Raw genomic sequence first — 23,940 nt, forward strand, 5'->3', positions numbered from 1 at the left:
AACAAAATAAAACGTAAATAAAAAATCTGGGGTGTTTGGCAATATAGACTGTTTAAAAATATACGTTTGTATAACTATTTATACATATGAAGATTACTAAAATAAAACACTCGTGCACAATTCGTTCAAGATAACCCTACACCACTCGCCTCATCCCCGTAACACACACTGATTATTTACAATATCAAGAATGTGTTTAAAATGCATGTTATATCACCGATTGCAATATATGGAGGATAATTGTTCAGTGTAAGATCAAAGTATATTTCACCACGAGTAGTGTGGCCACGAGTAAAATATTTACTTTTGGTGTTTATGAGGTGCAATATATAACATTCTTTAACACATCAGAATAAATCAATCTTTAAAAAAAAATGTCTCTTGTATAACGCGGCCGGTGATTAAACCCGCGATCTCCCGCCCTCCTAGCTAAGCAGACACTCATACCTCTTATATGCGCCATCATCAATTGTACGAGGGGTGCAATACTATGACATAGGAAAACCCTTGGACGATATTTCTATCACGTATTCATATGTGTGCATGCACGAACCATTTAGACTATTATTAATTTCAGCCGACTAATTTGCTGTTTCTGATCTTGCTGGTCGGATTGTATAATTCCGCGTTCAATTAAGCTACGTACAGCCCGAACTATTCAAAACCACGAAAACGAAAAATCAACTGAAAAAACGAGGTGCGTAACAGCTGGCAGACCCCTCACCTTCCCATTTGCCTGAAATTCGGTACAAGTAAATATTTAATTTCAAATCTTACATTCGCAAACCAGTGGCAACAATAACCCTTCGCAAAGATTGTACCTTGCTCATTTCGGATGACCGCAGTCCGAAAAACTTTTGAAGACACAATACAGTTTATACAGTCGTGACATGTACACAACCATATCATTTTATTTAAAGGAAGGGGGTATCGAGCTTTGCATCCACGACATCGACTCCTGACGTCAACGTCCGGCGTAAATTAATTACTGTTCTTGTTGCACACTGTTATGACTGTCCGAAATGCCTATGCACATGACCTTTATCCTATACAAAAATAAAGCAGAACCCGCGCCTGTGTCCTTACCTGTCAGCGATCTACAATATGCGATTTTTCCCAATGCCTGTTCAAATAGACACTGACTTCAAGGCATGAAAGTAGATTATAAACTTTTATTTTTAGCTCGTTTTTATTTAAAAAAAATTCGAGGTATGATTATTAGCTTCCAAACTAATCCTTCAAAAGCGTTTATCTTGGGAAGATATGAAGTGTTTATTCTTCAATTCATATGAAGTGTCTTCTTTTGGTTACTGTTGTTAGGTATGTGCCAAAACACAAGTGCAAAAAGAGCAGACAAAATAATACCACAGAAATCCATGCGAATCGAATCAAATACCATACCAATGCCCTAAATACTTGAAAAGTCTTATTACTCTCTCGAATAATGAAACTTGCTATGTAGGCCAATATAAATTAATTGCCAGATTTTCATTTTTATTTTTTTTAAATGGGGGCGGGGTGACATTCTTTTTCTTAATTTTTCTTAGATGACTGTTTCACCGTTGACTATGTGTTCATACTCTTTCTTACTGCATAAGGGACCATATATATGCACGTGTTTCTGGACGAACCACGAACAAGATCGTAACATTTCTCCTTCTTTACATGTGAATGTTATACATCGCCATTTTAGGTATGAAAAGGCGTTCGGACAGTACCAGACAGTACCGGACAGTACCAGACAGTACCAGACAGTACCGGACAGTACCAGACCGATCCGCAAATACAGACCCTAGTTCAACATTTTAATTTGTGTCAATTTAATTTAAGTGGCGGTTGAAAAATAAAGGGGCGTGCGGGGATGAAAATTTAGCGATTGATTTATGCACCAGTCAATTGTAACCATGGCTCCTCTAAGTCCGGGGAATAGCGGGGACTATGACTTTTCGTCAAGCCAAGCCCGGGTAAAATCCCCGCCCTGTGGGGACGAACTGCTGGTTAAATCCCGACCAAATGTACCCGCACCCCAGGGACCTAGGTAAGGCCCACCCCTCGCTATTTTTGTCGCGAAGACAAAACCACCGCTTTCACCCGGCACTGCGGGGCCAACTGGAAGGTGAAAACACGGCTTATTTCCCCGGCTATCCCCGGCTATCCCCGGTATACCCACGGACCTTGGAGTGCCGTGGTTGCAATTGGCCGGTGCATTATAGTCGCCTTTTGACAAAGGATATTGCCCATATCAGATTTAAAACACATCACATGAAACTCCATTCACTTAGTGTAGCAGACTCTTCTTGAACAATTTATCGAAGTTATGCGCTGCCTTGACGGTATACAGTGTTTAAAATCAAAATGCAAGGAATACTTACTAAACATACATTCCGGTTAATTTGAAGAGATCAGACAATTCTTTGAGTCCCCAAAACAACATTATGCAAACGGCCGCTGGTTCGACTTTTTGTTTCTTTGTTAAATTGATACTAGCACGACTGTCAAATTTAAATAGGTATCTTTGGTATTTCCATCTTATATAATGCCGACGTCGATATTTATCAATACACACACTATTTTATCCAACGACTTCATTTATCTTATATAATGCCGACGTCGATATTTATCAATAAACACACTATTTTATCCATCGACTTCATTTATCTTATATAATGCCGACGTCGATATTTATCAATACACACTGCATTGATTACAATAAAATTAAGCAACACACCCAGCACATATATAGTTTAAATAAACACCGTCAGACTTGCTTTTGGTATAATTACATTATACACAGCTTTTGAGTTGTTGTTAGTTTTTATTGCATTTTGTGGTTATTTTAATTTTGTGATTTTTTCAAAAAAGTTGTAGACCCAGACCTACAAGGCCTATATGTTGCCACTGCTGAATTGAGCAATAACTGTTTCTAATTAAATCGTTTTCAGAAATGCGGAGTGATAATGTTATATTACACACGTGTTCTACAGAAAAAATACGAGATAGTTATTTTAAGCAGGACACAATGTATAGGCTCAGACATATAAATATGTATATAAATTCAGTGGTATGAATGTGATCACAACTAGCTGACCCACCCTACCCTATTTTTTGGCAAAACTCAAAACAAACAATGTATCGCGGCTTGAGCTATATTAAAATAGCTTGAAAACTTCTAAATAAACATCATGATTTAATTTGGACTTATTGAATTTGTGTGTCTGTTTTTTTTTTTAATTATTATTTGAATTAATTATATATGATATAGTTGTGCTTTTTTCGGAGGGGGCGGGGCATCAAGGTTGTCATAACAACTATATACTGCAATGTATTGAACAGCGGCAAGTGTTGTTGGTTTTTAGTCAAACTATATTTTGGCACTTTCCATTTTATTTTTTAAAAGTATACTGCAATTTAAAAAGATGTCAGATCATTTATGGATTATGTTGTTATTACACGTCGCTTCATAAAGTCGTTATCCGACACTGTCACAAGTTCTGCAGAATGAAACAGGTACGAAAAAGGTATTTCTGATTGTATTGATTTGCAAACGGCAATATTTTGTTACCATGGTGACCGATAAACCTGCAACTGTGATCGACCCTTGTCGCAATCGCTTGCGATAGTTCGTGTTTAAATACTGGCCAATCAGGTTCGTTTATAAATTCGTCTCCTAAGTTTAATCGAACAGGAAGTTGAGTACCTGTCAATCGTAAACAGGTGTGTTAAGAAGACTGGCGATTAGTAGGATTTTACGGATCGATGCGCCCCGCGTTTGGTAAAAGATTTGGAAGGGGGGAAATTTTGAAAAAAATGAAAACGGAACATAGTGTTATTATACTATTAAATGTGAATATACTTTACTATAACATTATTTTCATAATCAGGTGTGTTACCGTTATTTACAATATGAATATAATTTAATGAAACACTTAAACCTTTAACTTTTATGGGTTTAATTTTTTAGAACATACAGTATATTATTGTAAAAGGGTACTATAGATATTTTGGTAAATTTATAATTTGCATTGTTATAATGATTTCTATAATTATTATTATTAATAATAATAATATTATTATTATAATTGTTGTTGTTGTTGTTGTTGTTGTTGTTGTTGTTGTTATTATTATTTTTTGTTATTATTTTTTTTTATATAATAATAATTATTATTACAAGAATAACTTGCAGTAGTAGTGGTAATGGTAGTGCTGGTGCTGGTGGTGCTGATGGTGGTAGTAGTAATAGTAGTAGTAGTAGTAGTAGTAGTAGTAGTAGTAGTAGTAGTGGTAGTTAAAGTAGTAGTAGTAGTTTTTGTGTGCTTTTTAAAATTTATTGTAGCAAAGTAGCAGCTATTATATAGTCAAAATCAATGTATGCTGAGAGATTCTTTATTTTTTATATTGCTGCAAATCTCTGTTAGATATATACAAGTAGAATCCCTTTAATGGAGTATGATTATTTAGTCTAACTACACCAGGAATGCACTTTTGAATTGATTCATATTTTTTTCATCATATGATTTACCACTCTTAAGCTCATAATACTTACTTAGTCTTAAAATCTTGCTTCCTCTTCATTATAAAATCCATTGGAGTTATATTTTATAACAGTTGCCCTTCTTTGTTCTTAAATGAAATCCCTGTCTTGCAATTGAAATAATTACTCATGGAATGCCAAGACCCCTTGATCTGGAGAAAATATATATAACTAAAGTCTGTTCTTTTTTACTGTATGTGGTCTTCATGATCTAACTTGTGCACCAGTCAATTGTAACAACGCACCCCTCCCAGCTCCGGGGGTATACCGGGGATAGCATGGGAAATGGGCAGTGTTTATACCTTCCAAGTGTATTCACAACTTATATGATATCATATATGTTATGAAAATGCTGGGTTGCAGAGGACGCTGTAAAATATATTGGTGTCCCTTGTTGCTATTGAAAACGAATTCGCATTTTGTGTTAATTCATTCAGACAGGGAACAATTTATTTTTGTTTGAAATGAGAAACAAAGTGCTTGTTACAATGACCTGGCAGTAAGGATCAAACGGTTGATGAATGTGAGTGAAATAAAACATTCTAGGCTATCTCTAGGACGTAATCATGAGAATTACCACGGTATGTTTAGGGCATTTTCATGAATTTGTCAATAAACCATATAAATGCGCAGCAGGCATATGCGGGACAACATGATCAGTCATAACAGCTTATTTTCAGTCCCTTTGTTATTGGTCCCAGCAATGATTAGTGCTGTATTAGAAACTGTGACAGAAAATGCTCTATTTTGCCAAAAAAGCTTAAATATAGCTATTGAAAGGCATGTATTTACAAAATTCTGCTTAAATGAGGTACTGCCAGTTGTTACTTGGTATGTGTTCATAAAAGTAAGAAAAATAACCAAATTTCAACAAAGTTTTATAAAAATTCCTTGCCAACCTAAATTCTGTGAGATTCCCTTTTACAATGCTGACTGATTCAACATGATTCTGCTCTTGTGACCAGGTGATAGTGAGTGTGAAATAGATGATGCACCTATCAATGGTTTATAGACATTTCATTATCAAGTAGATGGTCAACATTGGGTCAGGAAGTGTTGAGATTTAACAACTACTTATTGATATTGTTTCATTTGAAATTGAACCTTGACCAGTACATAAGTTTGATTTGACTAAAATGTATGTCTACTTAACTGTTATATTAATTTAAAATAAATTAATGTTATTGATACAGTTTAGTTTGCTGGCATGATTTTAAGTGGTCAGCTGTCCAGAAAAGAAATGAGTCTTGTGCAAAATAATTAGGTTAGGCCTTGAGGAAACTGGATACAAATGAAACTGTAAGTTAGTATCTTAGACGTAATCAAAACCTTTTATTGGTTCATGTTGTGATTGCAGAAGTTATTATGCTAGTTAAATATCAGAAATATAAAATGACTCATGATATAAATTATCTGTAAAGTAACTTATAAATACGAACTGTCAGAAAATTAAGACCTCTTATAAGACTTTAAATAGGTTCTGAATTTATGACAGTAGCATAATTTTTTACTTGATATCGATTTAGTGCAATTTTAGCATTTTATGAGTCTTTCCCAAAACATAGGAATATTTCTAAATTTGCAGAGGGATCAACTCAGCGTCCTGATAAACTTCATTTGTATCAATACATTGATGTCACTTATTAAGTCTCTTAAATTAAGCTCACATTTTGATTTTGTTTAGTGAAATTGAAATGTCAATGTCTGAGTGGTCATAAAATATGCTTGAAATCATCAGATTGCACCATTTAAGACTACAATTTGCCTAAATGTTCTTGACGGCACCTAAGACACTCTATACTTTTCAGTTCCTTGATGAAGTGGTGCACATGCCCACTGTGTCCCATTGCATGCTTCTCCCTCAAACATCAAATCCTGGATCTTCGCATGAAAGTTCAGTACTTTTGTGAAATAAAATCCCTTTTAACCAATTTAAGCAAAAGTAAATAAACTTAATTTATACTTTACATTTTGCGTGTAATATCTTAAGTGTCTTATCTTTTTACTTGCAGGCATGACATCAAGGCATTACTGGATTTCGACAACTTCAAGCCACTCTCAATGAATATGAGACATGCAAGTCATAAATCGTCATTAGAGGACTGTAGACCATAGACTTGGAGGTACATTTCTGACAACTAAAGAGGAAAGCTTACCAGGAGAAGCAATATATATATCATATCACAATGGAAGAGGACACAAGGCAAGGCCGCTTACCAGTGGACCATAAGGACCATGTTATAAGTGTTAAGACACATAATGTGAATAGGAAAGATTCGCAAGGAAATGAGGCTGCAAAACCGAGTGGTTCAGGTCACAGGGTAACGAATGGGGATATTTTCTGTGTTGAGAAGGAGAATGAGAGGCTTAATGATGTTGGTAAGGACAACGGGTCAGATTCCGGGGTTCGCATCAGCTACTCTGGGTCAACAGCTCATCCGAGCAAATTACAAACAAAACAAAGTAAACAGTCGTTGATGGAGTATTTTAATTTTAAAACACCTGGGAAAGTCTCACCAATGAATACAGCTCAGTCCCCAAGTATCGGGTCGGGGACACGGAAGTCAGCGTGGGAGCGAGCCCATGATCAATTTGAGGCGGAAAATCGGAAACGCCAGTATAAGCGGAAAGAGGTTAAAGTAGAAGATGTGGACGTTTTACAAAACGAAACGTGGTTCAACCAAAGGTCTTTCATACATGTTTTTAAAACTAAAAGATTTAAAAACCCAAGGTTAGAAGCGTTATATCAGAGATATTTTTTCAAGTTAAACCAGTATAATTTATCTATCATGGTTGCCTTGCTTTGTGTTATAGCAGTTTTAATGGTGATATTTTACTATGTTAGTGGAGGATTGATGCCAATGAGAGGCGTGTGCATGGGTCTCATTATCATAATTTTTGTTTTTATCGAAATTCTGTGTAACAGGAGTTCCTTTGATCAGCACCAAGCTCAACTTGTATGTTACGGCATTATTGTGATACAGTGCGGCTTTATCGCCGTGATTACGAGTGATACAAATCCTCGATCCATGTCGGACAGTATGTGGTGTGCAGTGTTGTTCATGTATTTGACTTACACGCTGTTACCTGTTCGGATGCGTATCGCTGTGCTTAGTGCTAACTTTGTCAGCGTTATTCATATCATCGTGACAGTGGCAAGAAACTATGAAGACTCTTTCATCTGGAAACAGGTAAATAAATTGAAAAGCATTTAAATTTAATTATGAAATTAAAAATATGCGTAGCTAGCAATACAGACATATGCACGGGCATATATCATCAGTTAAAAGATGAGTGAAATTATATTTTATAACTTAAAATTATGGTGGGAAGTGGGTGGTGATTGGTGTAAAGCCCTGGTCCCTGTTTCATTAAACGATCTTAGTCGTAGGTTGCAAAATCTGATGTTTTAATTGCCCTTAATTTTTTTTCAATTTTGATGCCCTCTAAAATTCAATTTACGCAAATGTTTTTCAATATGACGAGAATATGACCAGGATATGATGCTTATGTGCCCCTGTGTGGACTGACCTTACATGCAGCTGTTGTGATGACCAAATCAAAAATGACTTGCTCAAGCTCCAGTAACTGATGAATTAAAAACAAATTTAAAGACAAAGTGAATTAATGTTTGCGAGATGATTCTTTGATATTACAGTCATAAATGTCATTTACTGAATCAAGTCCTAATTATTATACTTACACAATAGTAGTGACTCATTAACATAAATCACAAATCAATTGTTTGTAATATAATTCAGTTTTGATACTTGGAGTGCGCTTACAAACGTGAAATTACATATAAAACTATCAATTATGATTTGCAATGAAGATGTACATGTATAGTAAATGTATATGGCATTTGATATATGCTCTTCAATGAAGACTTCATTAACATGCGTTGTATCGACATTACCTAATAATATTTGCACTCTAAACAACTCACTTGAATAAACTAATATAGTAACTGTTTTAGTTAGATGTAAAGAATTGCTTCTTTTAGCCATTGTGTGCTATAAACAATGCTGTTGTTTTCTGGCCAATGATACTAAAATACATTTTTTCCCAATTGTGAAAAAAAAAATCCTTATCTTTTGCTGTGAAAAAAATGAATATTTAAAAAAAACAAAAACGGTTTTAGTACAGAAAATCTTATGTATCTTAATCCAACAAACTACATCATGTTTGATTTAATTATATATTTTCTGTCCATTTTTAAGCAACTTTCCTTGTTCATTTCTTGGAAAAATTGGTATTCTCAATTTAAGTCAAAATTATGGTGATTTTTTTTTCAAATCTGAAAGACCCAATTCCGACAATGGTGTAAAAAACTACAGTTATAACTAATAAAAAGATATAAATCCCTGGACAAACAAAGCTGTAAAGCAGCAATAACAAGACTATCTCTCTAACAAGACTTAATCTCTCGTTGCTTGGAAATAGGGTTTGGGCCTGTAACTTACTCTGTAGTTTTATTCTTATATTTGACGGCACCAAAGCCGGGTGAAAAAGTTCAACTGGTGATTTACAGGATTTTAAGTTTAGAGCATTCAATTATTATGCAAAGAAAACTGAAATAGGAATTTGCAACAATGCATGTAAAGTATCAGCTAAATTTTGTATTATTATTTATGTGTGGCCAATGAAATGGCCAATGATTTTTCAAATTTTCTGACTTCTGTACCAAAAAATAGTTAATGCATTTAGTAGATTCAGCTATTGTATTGTACTACCTCAACCTGCGTACTACCTCAACTGGCATACTTCCTCAACCTGTGCACTACCTCTACCTGCATACTACCTCTGCATACTACCTCAACCTGCATACTACCTCAACTTGCACACTATCTCAACCTGCATACTACATCAACCTGCACACTACCTCAACCTGCATACTACCTCAGCCTGCATACTACCTCAACCTGCTCACTACCTCAACCTATACGCTACCTCAACCTGCATACTACCTAAGCCTGCATACTACCTCAACCTGCACACTACCTCAACCTGCCCACTACCCCAACCTGCATACTACCTCAACCTGCAGCCGAGGTCATGCCCGCTCTTTTTTCTGTTGATTGTCAAATTTGAACTCTAACATATGTGAAAGTTTAATACATGATTATGTCTTAAGTTGCAATCTATTATGCATCCTTCGACAGTGTGTCATGTCTCGAATTTATGATCAATAAGCATCGGAGAGGGTTTGTTTACATCGCTCTTGTTTAACGATATCTCAGGAGTCCTCAGGATGGTCTTATCTCCCCTTATGACATATTTAGTCACATTCCCCATTATATGGCCGTCATTAAAAAAGTGATGGTTTGCTGTGGACTGACGCAACCGCTTTTCAGTGATAAATAGTAGCCAGGGTATTATTCTTGGTGACTTGTAGATTGCTATAAATATTACCGAAAAACAGAGGCAGAACAACTTATTGAGACGGTGTTTATATCAGGGCATTTTGGGGCAGTTAGTTTGGCCACTGCAAAACTGCAAATTTAAAGGATGGCCTTTCCCTTCACATTTATTAACACTTCAGCAAGGTTGATCACAACTTGAACATTTTCTGGTATTCTGAATTTAATACCTGTAACTGAAAATTGTCCTGATAAAGCAAACAGCATAAACCATTACTATGCTTTGAGAATATAACATTCGCAGTGTTTGTATTAAGTAATTCACTTGTATATAGGAAATTTCTATCATGGCTGTTAAAAATATCCTTGAAAAAAAGATTGTGCTCATGATTTTTGTTTTAACATAGCATTGTCTCTATGCAACCAAAAAGTAATTTTGACTGGGTGAAAATAATCATATTTTAAGTTTGTTTGAAATTCTTGTGTTATACAGATATTTTTTATAATATTATTTCAGATCGTGTGCAATATATTGATATTCGTGTGTGTGAATATTGCTGGCATTTTCACGCACTACCCGACCGAGGTAGCCCAGCGTAAAGCCTTCCTGGAGACGCGACGATGTATCGAGGCAAGACTCACCACGCAACGAGAAAACCAGGAACAGGTCCAATCAATAAATACTTGGCTCTATCATTTAGAATTTCAACTTTTCACGGGTGTATAAATGTCTCCCTCTGCCTCTCATCCAATTCACACTTTTGCGTACAAAATGTGTCTACCAATGAGGTTGTATTCCTAGTCAGTTAGATGACCTGAAGTAATACTTTATCTTAAATATTAAGAAGGGCTTGTTTGCTAGGCTCACTCCGCCCTTTCTTATTAATCAAGAATTAAATTAATGTCATCTTACTATTATATATAACTTAAGGTTTAACTACAACAGTCCCTCTCTCACCTACTGTACCATTTTAATGGTGATGTTGTCTGTGACAAGGTATTAGGTTTTAAGAATTTTTTCTTTCAAAATTTGATTTCCTCGCAGCTCTTTTGATCTGTTGTAAATCAAATTCAAATTATCTGCAGTACATTTTTACCTTATAAATTATACTTTCCATGCTTCGCAATGGGGTGTCCATTAGGGGGCATCCAACAGGACTCAAAAGTTATGAGAATCATATAATATTTTAAAGGCATTAATACTGGTAATTGTCTTTAAAAGAAATGTTTTTTCATATCCAGGAGCGACTATTGTTGTCTGTGTTGCCGCGACATATTGCCATGGAAATGAAAGCAGACATTGCGGGAAAACCAAAAGATATGATGTTCCACAAGATTTACATACAGCGGCATGAAAATGTCAGGTAAACCATTTAGCTGAATTTATTCAACATGTTTGAGAAAAATATATCATTTTTTTTTGTCTGCTGAGTTTTTTGGAGGAGAAAAAAAGGTCTCTGTATTGTGATAATCTGAGTGTGTCGTTGTAGTTGCCCAAGGAGTTGAACCATCTCCAAGATAAGAAGTATTGCCATACTGGCTGGTGGAGTTGCTCTGGTATAAACCAACAAATTAGATTTATCCTAGAAGCATATTAGTTACTTAACTGATTTTATATTATAAAGGTCTGCTTATATATGCTGTTTGGCTGCCTCATGACTTGTCGCATGTTAATCATATTTAAGCTGAATAACATACATGTATGTGTAAATATATAGATGTTTCTATAGTAACATTATGTGCAGAGAATCACCTATAATCGTCTTTATCTGAGAGATTGTAACAATTATTGCTTCTTTCTAAGACTTTAAACTTTGATAATTTTTAAGAGAGTTTGACTTCTCGATCTTAAATTTTAAGTTGTTTGGCTTGATCAAATTACATTTAGGAATTATTCCAAATAAGTCCAAAATTAAAAGAAAACTGTGATTGGTCTAACCAACCCACATTTTGATGGGTGAGTGTGTAGATGTGTGCATGTGCGCGTCTGTGGGTTTTGTCAGAGAGACAAAAAAAACTTTCAGATTGCAGGTATTTTTGTCATTTGTCCTGGTGACCACCTAAAAAGTATTTATTCATCATGGCCTCATTCTGAGAATAGATGACCTTTAGTTAAATTATGGTGCTTATAGCATTTGGCATTGATATGAATATTTTGTGAAGTGTATTTTTTTCACTGGTCAGATTTGCTCTTTTCATATTGTGCATTTTTTTAAAACTAACTTTTGAACAGCTTGGTGTTGAGTCATTAACTTTGTATGAACATTGATCATGGCAGGTAGATAACACTTTTGCTTTTGGGGTTAATAGGTCAAAGGACAAAGGCATGGTGACCTTTACTAGAAAAAGTATTGGCGCTCCTGACACAGCAGCAGCAGATTCACAGAATTCCACTTTCCCTGTTTCTATTATGACTGTAATCGATAATACCCAAGAGTATCTCAGGTATCATATCATTCCATCAGAATATTAATTTCTTCTACCTTCATGAGATTTCTGATCTACTCTGGGGATATTTATTGAATTAACTCAGGTCATTTTCTTGCCCTTTGAGCCTTTTAATTGATACCAGAATCTATTTCTAACACATTAGTACTTCATCTTCTTTCAGGTTTATATCAGATATATATTACATAAGTGGTCATTTAAAATGGAATTCAATAATTGAATTACCACAAATGTGATATTTCTTTTTATATTATTAATACTTTGAGAATTTACAGCGCTATAAATACATATAATGGCAAATTTTAAACACTTTTCATTGATCAGACGTCAAATTAAAAGTAAATAATACATTAGTTATATTTCAAAATATATTAGCCACATTGTGCAGTTTCAGGCCTTTGAACCTAATTACATTCATTACAAACAATAAAAAATGACAAAAATATTATTTTTGTTTTTGTTTTAATTTCTTACAAAAGAAGTTCTTTAAAAGGATTGTCAAAAGCACTTTATTTTCTTGATGTTTTTCGACAGTTTAAACATCATTGTCAGAGGTCATCAATTGAATCCATTCGATTATTATATATACAGCCATTAGTGCTCTTATTTATTGATGAAATAGAATCAGTTTATTGGTCAATTGAACGCCTGAATGACAAGCAGCATCATGTTAATTCAGTAAATGTTTCCATAGCAACCACGGATTTTATCCAGTTTTTTTTTTACAAATCATTCAAAGTATCTGTTTCAAATGCCCTTACTGTTAAAAAAGCTTTAATGAATTATCATACTTTTCTTTATTCTTGTGCTACACTGATGCCTTGTTAGGATAAATTAAAACTAAAATTATAAGACAGTTGGAATATTGGTACAAAAAATATATTAAAGCCATGTTATGGAAACAGAAATACATTATGTAACCCTCAGGTCATGTATATATAATCTATTAAGGAATTATCACCAATTTATGGCGTGTGATTTCGCCGTAAAGTAAATGAGAAATCAACGGAGAAGTTGATTAAGGGAAAAAAATTAAAAAAAGTCTCCACATAAGGAAACTATAATAATGTGGCAATACTGAGATAATTGTTTTTAAAAAGACATTTGATGATAATACAAACATGTACATGTAAAAAATCGAATACTGTGAAATGCTGCTAATTGAGGCAGAAATAAAACAGTGTGGTTTCTATTGACTTGGGAAGCTATGTCAACAAAAGAACAATGAAGTATCATGGATTCTGGTCACCATTTGTTCTATTTCTGGATCAATATCAGGATCCTTGGTGTAACAGCATTTATTGAAACACCAGCATTGTCCTTTTGCACTGACTTTACTTTTTATGATAAAGGACATTCCCGTTGATAGCTTTATCACCAAGGAAGTGAGAATGTTGTCATAGAAATCCATTTGTAGCATGTTATGTTTGACATAAAAAGAGCTCAAGACCTAGGATGGTGTTTAATAATCAAAATAAATCAGGCTTATGTCCTGTTATGGTGCTCAAATGACTCCATTTATTGTATAAGTACATTACTTTTATAACATAATGTGTTATCTACCGGTACATAGTTCCTAGATTCAATTACGACCAATATTAGTTTGAAAGCTCTCCTGAAAGAGACACTTATTAGTTATTACCAGTTATTTTCACCTGGGGATCACTTGATCTATGAATGTGCGCTGATACAAACATTGACTTCATTCGGAGCTCCTCGGCCATTTTTTTCAAAAACAACCTCGGATGTATGCCGGTACATCTGTTGAAGTAGTCCGTATTTTTTTGAATAAAAGCATTAATTAAATGTAGTGTTTAAGAGTTGTATTCATTGCTCTCAGTTTAAATTGATTGCCAGTGAAGTGTATTATTGCAAACATAATTACGATTCCCAAGAGTTAAGTCATAAATTTTAACTACTAAATAAGATTACTACGCGATCTATTTGCAGCGGACTTAAACGTACCACTTTTTAAGTATGTAAACCGTCCATATACGTCCGAGGTTGTTTTTGAAAAAATGGCCGAGGAGTTCCGAATGACATTGACTTAATATTATGAACTTTTACAGTTATTTTAAATTATAAATAATGGACATAAGTTTATTACAGTAAGAGGATATGAATCCATTGTCAGCAACCATGGTACTGTTTTCTGTAACAGTTACATTTCATACATACTCTTGAAAATTTGACTGACAAAGTCTCAATTTAATGAATATGCATGAGGCAGGGGAGACGACTCTTCTTTCAAAGAAATCCCATGTTACAATTTAATATTCTTCAATAACCCTGCATTGTCAGTTTTCTCTGAAGGCAAGTGATTTTAGCTGCTGTTTAAAAAATTGTAGTGACATGGAAAACCAAATTCCATTTGAGCTTTTCACCAGAATACTTTTTCTATGGGAAAACATAAGTGTGAGTGTTGGCGTATATTTCCGCATTGGTAGCTAGCGGAACCAATGAACATGCATGTCTCATTAAACATTCATGATTACAAGATCTTCTTTGCCAAATAACTAATGGTACAAAATAAAGCATAGCGCAGTAAGTGTATAGGGGTATCCGGCGAATATATGAGTCATGCACTCATTTCCTATGTTGAAATTAGTACTGACTTACTGGTCTCCTTTTTTTCGGTGCCAAGATAACATTCCCTGTTGGTTTCAGATTTAAACCACAACTTCTTGACACTGAGAGGCAGTACTTATACCACTAGACCACTCACACCTTTGATGTATGCTTATACTTTAGGTATCGTGTCTTTTAGCATCGTTTTTGCAGAAGATGTGCCGATAACCTGATCTTAAATCATTTTGCAAGATAAAAATAATATTATGTGTATCTATTAATGTATCATTTCAGCATTGTGTTTGCAGACATGTGTGGTTTTACTCAGCTCTCTTCCCAGTGTACGGCACAGGAGCTCGTGCAGTTACTCAACGAGATATTTGCACGCTTTGACTGCCTGGCTGCTGACAACCACTGTCTAAGGTCAGCTTTCTCTTCTAAAACTTTTTCTTTTTCAAAAGAACGATAAGTTTTGATGTCATTAAAACTCGAGCAAAAACTTAAAACCCTTTTATTAACTCACATGAAATTCCTCATAATGTGACAGTTGGCTTGGCATCATCTGGATGGATAAAAAAGCAAAAATCCTCATAGGATTTTATTTTCAATTTGATATTTGACGTATTAAATAATTTGTTTTCAATGCTGGCAAAGCATTTATCTGTTGTTGTTTTTTCTAAATCTGTAGCTTTTCTTTCTTAGATATTAAATCAAATTATATGTTATTTTCTTTGTAGGAGATTTTTCAGAAGTGTTTTTTTTCATAATTGTGTTCTTTGTCTAAATAAAGTGAAAAGAGTTATTTCCAGGAATTGGAAACCTTGATAAAACATAATAAAGCATCTTGTTTCATTTCATCCTCGCTCATTTCATCCTCACTCACATTTCCATGATAATTTAGTTTGAGTGTCCAATTTGGAGTTTGTCAATGTTTGTACTAGTATTATAAAGAACTTTATGTTTTTTTCTTTATCAGAAAAATAAATATCTATAAATATTTCTTTTTATAATGTATAAATACCAGTGTTGATTTGAAACTTTAAGATTTACTTAATGTGAGACCATCCTAATGAAAGGCATTTTCTGCCCTGTCATAGACCTGACCCTTAAGCTTAATTGGGAAATTTTTCAATTGACCATTAAAGGCTCATTCCAGCCCTGTCATGGACCTACCCCTTAAGCTTATTGGGAAACTTTTTAATTGACCATTAAAGGCTCATTTCAGCCCTGTCATGGACCTACCCCTTAAGCTTATTAGGAAATGTTTGGATTGACCACTAAAGGCTCATTTCAACCCTGTCATGGACCTACCCCTTAAGCTTATTAGGAAATGTTTGGATTGACCATTAAAGGCACATTATCAGCCCTGTCATGGACCTACCCCTTAAGCTTATTGGGAAACCTTTTGATTGACCATTAAAGGCTCATTTCAGCCCTGTCATAGCCCTACCCCTTAAGGTTATTGGGACACTTTTGGATTGACCATTAAAGGCACATTATCAGCCCTGTCATAGCCCTACCCCTTAAGGTTATTGGGAAAGTTTTGGATTGACCATTAAAGGCACATTATCAGCCCTGTCATAGCCCTACCCCTTAAGCTTATTGGAAAAGTTTTGGATTGACCATTAAAGGCACATTATCAGCCCTGTCATAGCCCTACCCCTTAAGCTTATTGGAAAAGTTTTGGATTGACCATTAAAGGCACATTATCAGCCCTGTCATGGACCTACCCCTTAAGGTTATTGGGAAAGTTTTGGATTGACCATTAAAGGCATATTATCAGCCCTGTCATGAACCTTCCCCTTAACCTTATTGGGAAACTTTTCGATTGACACTCAAACCACTTAACCATGAGGTGACTTTTCGAGTTAAGTTATCAAAGAAAATTTAACATATTTATTTAATTGTAAATATCTGTGAAGCATTGTGAGCTGCTAAAACCAATTTTCAGATGCTGTTACAGAAAAAACGATGAAAACATTGCCGTTAGCCATAACTGTGTCAATATCACACAAAGTTTAATAAGTTAAAGATTATAAGAATTCCTTGTATAAAAGTGAATGACCTGTACATGAGAAATGACATGTGTGTCTGATACTTCAAACTACAAGTTTCTATTTCAAGTGTCAACAGCCTTAAAATAAGTGAAATTATTATTCTAACAAGGGCATATATAGTGAGTAATGGGTCCAGATTTATGGCCTTCTTTGCGGGGAATATATTACACTTGAAGATCTGAAGACTTCACAAACAAGTCTTAAACTGGACAACTTTTCTTCTGACAACACTTCAAGATAAGATTAAGAAGGGTGGAGAGTTTTACGCAGCAGATAACAGTTTCTCAAACCATGTGTTTCAAAAGTGCATGCCTATTACTTGTATGAGGGCTGAAAATAAAGTCACTGTAGTGGGCGATATTATTCATTTTTAAAAGTTACTAATATTCATATTTTTAAATTAATTTCACCAGCCCTGAAGACAGTCAGGTAGACAACATAAAGAAACAGGTCAAGAACATCAATAACAATGTCAATGTTTTCCAGTGATTAATCTGATATGAGAATTCTTAGTATTAAAGCAAAATCGTCAGACCACTAATGAACTAACACAGGAGTTTATGCGTTTGTTAGTGCGTTATTCAACTAGTAATGAGGCAATAATAAAGAGCGCTCATTTAATCCCACTGATTCGTATGTGTCACGTACAACATACTGTCCCGCTTGATTTCACTTTCATGGATTTCACTGAATCAATTTGCTTTAGATGACCTTTATGCTTCATAAAATACTAGAATTGGAATCTTCTTACAACTCAATCCAAGATTGATATGCTTTTAAAACGAAGCTAGAACTGCTGTTTTCAAAGTTCGAAACTGATGCCTTTGTGACCATAACATGCGTTGTTTGAAGAAATTATGTTATCTTAAAGAGGGAACACATTAGAATTAAGTAAAAAAAAAGTCAAGGCGAAATAACAATGCAACAGTATCATATTTCTTCTCCTTAAGTTTGAGAATAATAATTATGAAAGTGACAATATGTGTTGGAAAAATATTGATGTGCAATTTAATAGGGAGAATGGATGCAATTAAAATAATGATGCATGTATGACCATAACGCAGTGAACAATTTCACATTGTTATGTACATATTTCTACGTCATTTATTTCCTTCAAGTTTTCTAGAGCTGTGCTGGACAAAATTTGTTTGTAAAAAAATAATGATTGGAATAATTAATTACAATAACAATGGTTTCTCTTAGTTTAAAGTGGGCTGTAATAATCCTCATATTTTGCATGTCCTACCCACTTAAAGGGTACATTTCGGAATCAAGATTGTCGGAGACAGTAAAACTACTGCATACATGGGATGCACATAGTGCTGTATGATATGGGGCCATAAATAGGGGCCATATTGTACATGCCTCACCCACAGTTATAACATTTCAGAATCAAGATTTTGGGAGACTGCTACTACTGTGTTTGTGGGGTGCCAGAGGCAAGGGCTGACCACGCTCAATGCTGTATTGATATGGGGCTTGACATGATAGAAGCTATCTCGTATGTATTTTGACTTTATTTGATTGTTGGATAAAAAAACATTGGATGAAAATTAACAACAACAATTAAGGTATTATTTATCAAGCAAGTCTCCCTGGGCATCAAAGTCCACCCAAGAACTTTACTGTTATATTCTATTTGGAATAATCCAAATATGATGATTAAAGATATTTGAAAATAATTCAGCTTTTATGTTTTTAGTATTTTTTCCCAAATTGTTTTAAAACTTTATTACTGGAATACCTTTAATACCTAATTATATTTAGTTATTAACGTGCAGGGGAAGTGAGCTCATGTATAAGCTTTCATTTAAAGGCTTATCGATTATATTTGTTGAGTACAGCTAAAACATGTTTGGTACCTTTTCTTTTTTTAATAAAATTAAATACATTATTTATACATTACCGTATATATCTGTGCATTGTTTATACATGATTCATTACTGAGTTTGCAGGCCTGTATTGGACATCACATGTCCAAATACACATGTAATATCTGGTTGAAATTTCACTGATAATGTTCAGCGCCTATATTTGACACAAACATCTTGAATGTTATTACAAGTTAAGAGTACTCGACTAAGAAAATATTTCTTTCCAAACATGAGGTAATTATCATTACCATAAACCTTTTTCCGTCAAATGCTGTGTCAAATTGAACACTGTTATGGGAAACATAAATGAATGTTTTACAACTCTAGTTGGAATCACAGGGGTATTTCTCGATGTTTTTACTCTATATATTAACTATTGACAATGGATTATATAAAGGGTAAAAAATTGAGAGAAACCTCTGTGGTTGGAATGGTTAGGATTAGGTTGGAATATGTTTCACAGCCTCTGAAGCATTTAGTTGTTTCTTGTACGGAGTGTGTATACCACCTGATAAATTACTTCATAAATGCTACATCGAAAGGCAATATTTTGCTGCAATAGAAGACTTAAAACAAAGATAATTAAATTTTAAATTTTCTTCACCATTTAAAATGAACCATAGCACAGTCTAAGCAGCTAACATAGCGCCTCATTTGGTCTTTTACGAGAGTTTGATTGAGAGTTAAGATTCTTAAAACACTTCGACCATACTTTTCACAAAACCGCTGCCTGATGTAGCTCAGTAAGAACATTATAATCTTTAAGCACCATACACTGCCCTTTGGTTCATTTCAAATGGTGAAGAAAAAGAAGTTATCTTTGTTTTAAGTCATCATTCCAAGCAAAATGTTGCCTTCGGACATAGCATTAATGTCGTAATTTACCATGTGGTATACCCACACTGTTGTATATTATCATTATTCAGGGGAAAATTGAATAATAATAAAAATGCTTGCTAAGTTGTGTAACATTTGCAGGCTTATTCGGAATGTGACGGGTACAGAAGTGAACATGCGTGTGGGAATACACACGGGTCGGGTACACTGTGGTGTTCTGGGCCTCAGGAAGTGGCAGTTTGATGTTTGGTCTAATGATGTCACCCTCGCTAACTGTATGGAGGCTGGTGGTGTTGCCGGGTGAGTATGGAGGATGGTGGCTGAGATGTGAGAAATCAAGTAGGATTTCAGTCTTAATTATATTAAAAGAGATATCAATGATCCAATGAGCTTAATTCATATCAGTTAAAAAATGGTCTGTTTATGTTCTTAAAATGTTAGCATACACAAGTTAAATGATCAGGCTCAATCCAGTAATATGTCATAATTTCATAATCTGGAATATTGATAATAAACTCAAACATTCCACCACATAAACAAATTTAAATCAATATGAGAGTCAAGAAAATGAAAGCCTATAAAATTCTTTCAATTCTAGGCGTGTTCACATCACGGAAGAAACGTATAAATATCTAAATGGGGACTTCGAGGTGGAGGAAGGAAATGGAGCGGAAAGGAATGCGTTTCTTCGGGAACAAAACGTGAAAACGTATCTCATCAAGAATGGCCAGCACAGGGAAAAAGAGAGGGTTAGTAAAGTTATCTGATAATTGTCCATCTTTTTTTAGCTTGTTTGTTTTCCATTCAAACTGTCCGGGTATTGCCATAGCCATGATGTCTTTGATGTAAATGCTGTGCAAAACATAAACCTTGTCCCAATCAGGTGTTCAGAGTCATGTTGCAGTTTCTGTCAGGGATGATCTCCCCTTATAAGAATTGAAAAACATGTATTTATTAAAGAAAAAAAAATCCCTGTGATCATACTGCCATAATCGCTGTAGAATGTAAGGGTGTAAAAAAACGTTGATCCCTAGTATGATGTTATTTACAGGTTTCAAGCCGTAATGGATTGGCCCAGGCAGGGGCGCACAGTAAAGGCATGAAAACCATGGGCTTTGGAGAAGACTCTAACGCTAACATCCACCAAAAGTGAGCTTTAAGTTTGTAACATGTGACATTAAAAAGGTTAGGGTACACTACTTGTGCGAGTTGGTGTATATCTAAGTTAGTGCTACTGTGTGTGCACTACTTGTACAAGTTTGCACCTTTGAGTGGGGGCTACTGTGTGAGTACACTTCTTGTACGAGTTTGTGTATATCTAAGTGGGGGCTACTGTGTGTACACTACTTGTACAAGTTTGTGTATATCTAAGTTGGGTCTACTGTGTGTGCACTACTTGTACGAGTTTGTGTATATCTAAGTGGGGGCTACTGTGTGTGCACTACTTGTACAAGTTTGTGTATATCTAAGTGGGGGCTACTGTGTGTGCACTACTTGTACAAGTTTGTGTATATCTAAGTTGGGTCTACTGTGTGTGCACTACTTGTACGAGTTTGTGTATATCTAAGTGGGGGCTACTGTGTGTGCACTACTTGTACAAGTTTGCACACATGTAAGTGGGGGCTACTGTGTGTGCACTACTTGTACAAGTTTGTGTATATCTAAGTGGGGGCTACTGTGTGTGCACTACTTGTACAAGTTTGCACACATGTAAGTGGGGGCTACTGTGTGTGCACTACTTGTACAAGTTTGTGTATATGTAAAGTGGGGGCTACTGTGTGTGCACTACTTGTACAAGTTTGCACATGTGAGTGGGGGCTACTGTGTGTGCACTTCTTGTACGAGTTTGTGCACATGTAAGTGGGGGCTACTGTGTGTGCACTACTTGTACAAGTTTGCACATGTGAGTGGGGGCTACTGTGTGTACACTACTTGTACGAGTTTGTGCACATGTAAGTGGGGGCTACTGTGTGTGCACTACTTGTACAAGTTTGCACATGTAAGTGGGGGCTTCTGTGTGTGCACTTCTTGTACAAGTTTGCACATGTAAGTGGGGGCTACTGTGTGTGCACTTCTTGTACAAGTTTGCACATGTAAGTGGGGGCTACTGTGTGTGCACTACTTGTACAAGTTTGCACATGTGAGTGGGGGCTACTGTGTGTGCACTTCTTGTACGAGTTTGTGCACATGTAAGTGGGGGCTACTGTGTGTGCACTACTTGTACAAGTTTGCACATGTAAGTGGGGGCTACTGTGTGTGCACTTCTTGTACAAGTTTGCACATGTAAGTGGGGGCTACTGTGTGTGCACTTCTTGTACAAGTTTGCACATGTAAGTGGGGGCTACTGTGTGTGCACTACTTGTACAAGTTTGCACATGTGAGTGGGGGCTACTGTGTGTGCACTTCTTGTACGAGTTTGTGCACATGTAAGTGGGGGCTACTGTGTGTGCACTACATGTACAAGTTTGCACATGTGAGTGGGGGCTACTGTGTGTGCACTACTTGTACAAGTTTGCACATGTAAGTGGGGGCTACTGTGTGTGCACTACTTGTATGAGTTTGTGTATATCTAAGAGGGGGCTACTGTGTGTGCACTACTTGTACAAGTTTGCACCTGTAAGTGGGGGCTACTGTGTGTGCACTACTTGTACAAGTTTGTGTATATCTAAGTGGGGGCTACTGTGTGTGCACTACTTGTACGAGTTTGTGCACATGTAAGTGGGGGCTACTGTGTGTACACTTCTTGTACGAGTTTGTGTATATCTAAGAGGGGGCTACTGTGTGTACACTACTTGTACAAGTTTGCACATGTGAGTGGGGGCTACTGTGTGTGCACTACTTGTACGAGTTTGTGTATATCTAAGAGGGGGCTACTGTGTGTGCACTACCTGTACATGTTTGCACATGTGAGTGGGGGCTACTGTGTGTGCACTACTTGTACGAGTTTGTGTATATCTAAGAGGGGGCTACTGTGTGTGCACTACCTGTACATGTTTGCACATGTAAGTGGGGGCTACTGTGTGTACACTTCTTGTACGAGTTTGTGCACATGTAAGTGGGGGCTACTCTGTGTACACTACTTGTACGAGTTTGTGCACATGTAAGTGGGGGCTACTGTGTGTACACTACTTGTACAAGTTTGCACATGTAAGTTGGGTCTACTGTGTGTACACTACTTGTACGAGTTTGTGTATATCTAAGTGGGGGCTACTGTGTGTGCACTACTTGTACAAGTTTGCACACATGTAAGTTGGGTCTACTGTGTGTGCACTACTTGTACAAGTTTGTGCACATGTAAGTGGGGGCTACTGTGTGTGCACTACTTGTACAGTGTGCACTACTTGTACAAGTTTGCACCTGTAAGTGGGGGCTACTGTGTGAGTACACTTCTTGTACGAATTTGTGTATATCTAAGTGGGGGCTACTGTGTGTGCACTACTTGTACAAGTTTGTGCACATGTAAGTGGGGGCTTCTGTGTGTACACTTCTTGTACGAGTTTGTGCACATGTAAGTGGGGGCTACTGTGTGTGCACTACTTGTACAAGTTTGCACCTGTAAGTGGGGGCTACTGTGTGAGTACACTTCTTGTACAAGTTTGTGCACATGTAAGTTGGGTCTACTGTGTGTGCACTACTTGTACGAGTTTGTGTATATCTAAGTGGGGGCTACTGTGTGTACACTACTTGTACAAGTTTGCACATGTGAGTGGGGGCTACTGTGTGTGCACTTCTTGTACGAGTTTGTGTATATCTAAGAGGGGGCTACTGTGTGTACACTACTTGTACAAGTTCCTGTACATGTAAGTGGGGGCTACTGTGTGAGTACACTTCTTGTACAAGTTTGTGCACATGTAAGTTGGGTCTACTGTGTGTGCACTACTTGTACGAGTTTGTGTATATCTAAGAGGGGGATACTGTGTGTACACTACTTGTACAAGTTTGCACATGTGAGTGGGGTCTACTGTGTGTGCACTTCTTGTACGAGTTTGTGTATATCTAAGTGGGGGCTACTGTGTGTACACTACTTGTACAAGTTCCTGTACATGTAAGTGGGGGCTACTGTGTGTGCACTACTTGTACGAGTTTGTGTATATCTAAGAGGGGGCTACTGTGTGTGCACTACTTGTACAAGTTCCTGTACATGTAAGTGGGGGCTACTGTGTGTGCACTTCTTGTACAAGTTTGCACATGTGAGTGGGGGCTACTGTGTGTGCACTACTTGTACAAGGTTGGTGTAGACTACTTGTACTTGTACATGTTTTTGT

At 36.0% G+C, this 23,940-nt stretch overlaps 1 protein-coding gene across 3 annotated transcripts in view; it reads left to right on the forward strand.

Annotated features, from left to right (window-relative positions):
- The first annotated feature begins 3,721 nt into the window (after positions 1–3,721).
- The window catches only part of LOC128206627 (adenylate cyclase type 6-like), a 39,706-nt gene continuing 19,487 nt past the window's right edge, over positions 3,722–23,940 (forward strand). Inside the window, exons 1-9 of one of the 3 annotated variants that reach the window (XM_052910338.1) lie at positions 3,722–3,772; positions 6,544–7,722; positions 10,409–10,558; positions 11,134–11,255; positions 15,202–15,330; positions 18,355–18,465; positions 19,817–19,975; positions 20,274–20,424; positions 20,727–20,824. In XM_052910338.1, coding sequence (XP_052766298.1) covers positions 6,718–7,722; positions 10,409–10,558; positions 11,134–11,255; positions 15,202–15,330; positions 18,355–18,465; positions 19,817–19,975; positions 20,274–20,424; positions 20,727–20,824 — 1,925 coding nt within the window. In that variant the 5' untranslated portion in view covers positions 3,722–3,772; positions 6,544–6,717. Of the gene's footprint in view, positions 3,882–6,543; positions 7,723–10,408; positions 10,559–11,133; positions 11,256–15,201; positions 15,331–18,354; positions 18,466–19,816; positions 19,976–20,273; positions 20,425–20,726; positions 20,825–23,940 lie in introns of all 3 variants that reach the window. The other 2 variants (XM_052911131.1, XM_052909587.1) reach the window with 2 other exon arrangements.

Source organism: Mya arenaria, chromosome 1 (genome assembly GCF_026914265.1).
Source record: "Mya arenaria isolate MELC-2E11 chromosome 1, ASM2691426v1".
NCBI lineage: Eukaryota > Metazoa > Mollusca > Bivalvia > Myida > Myidae > Mya > Mya arenaria.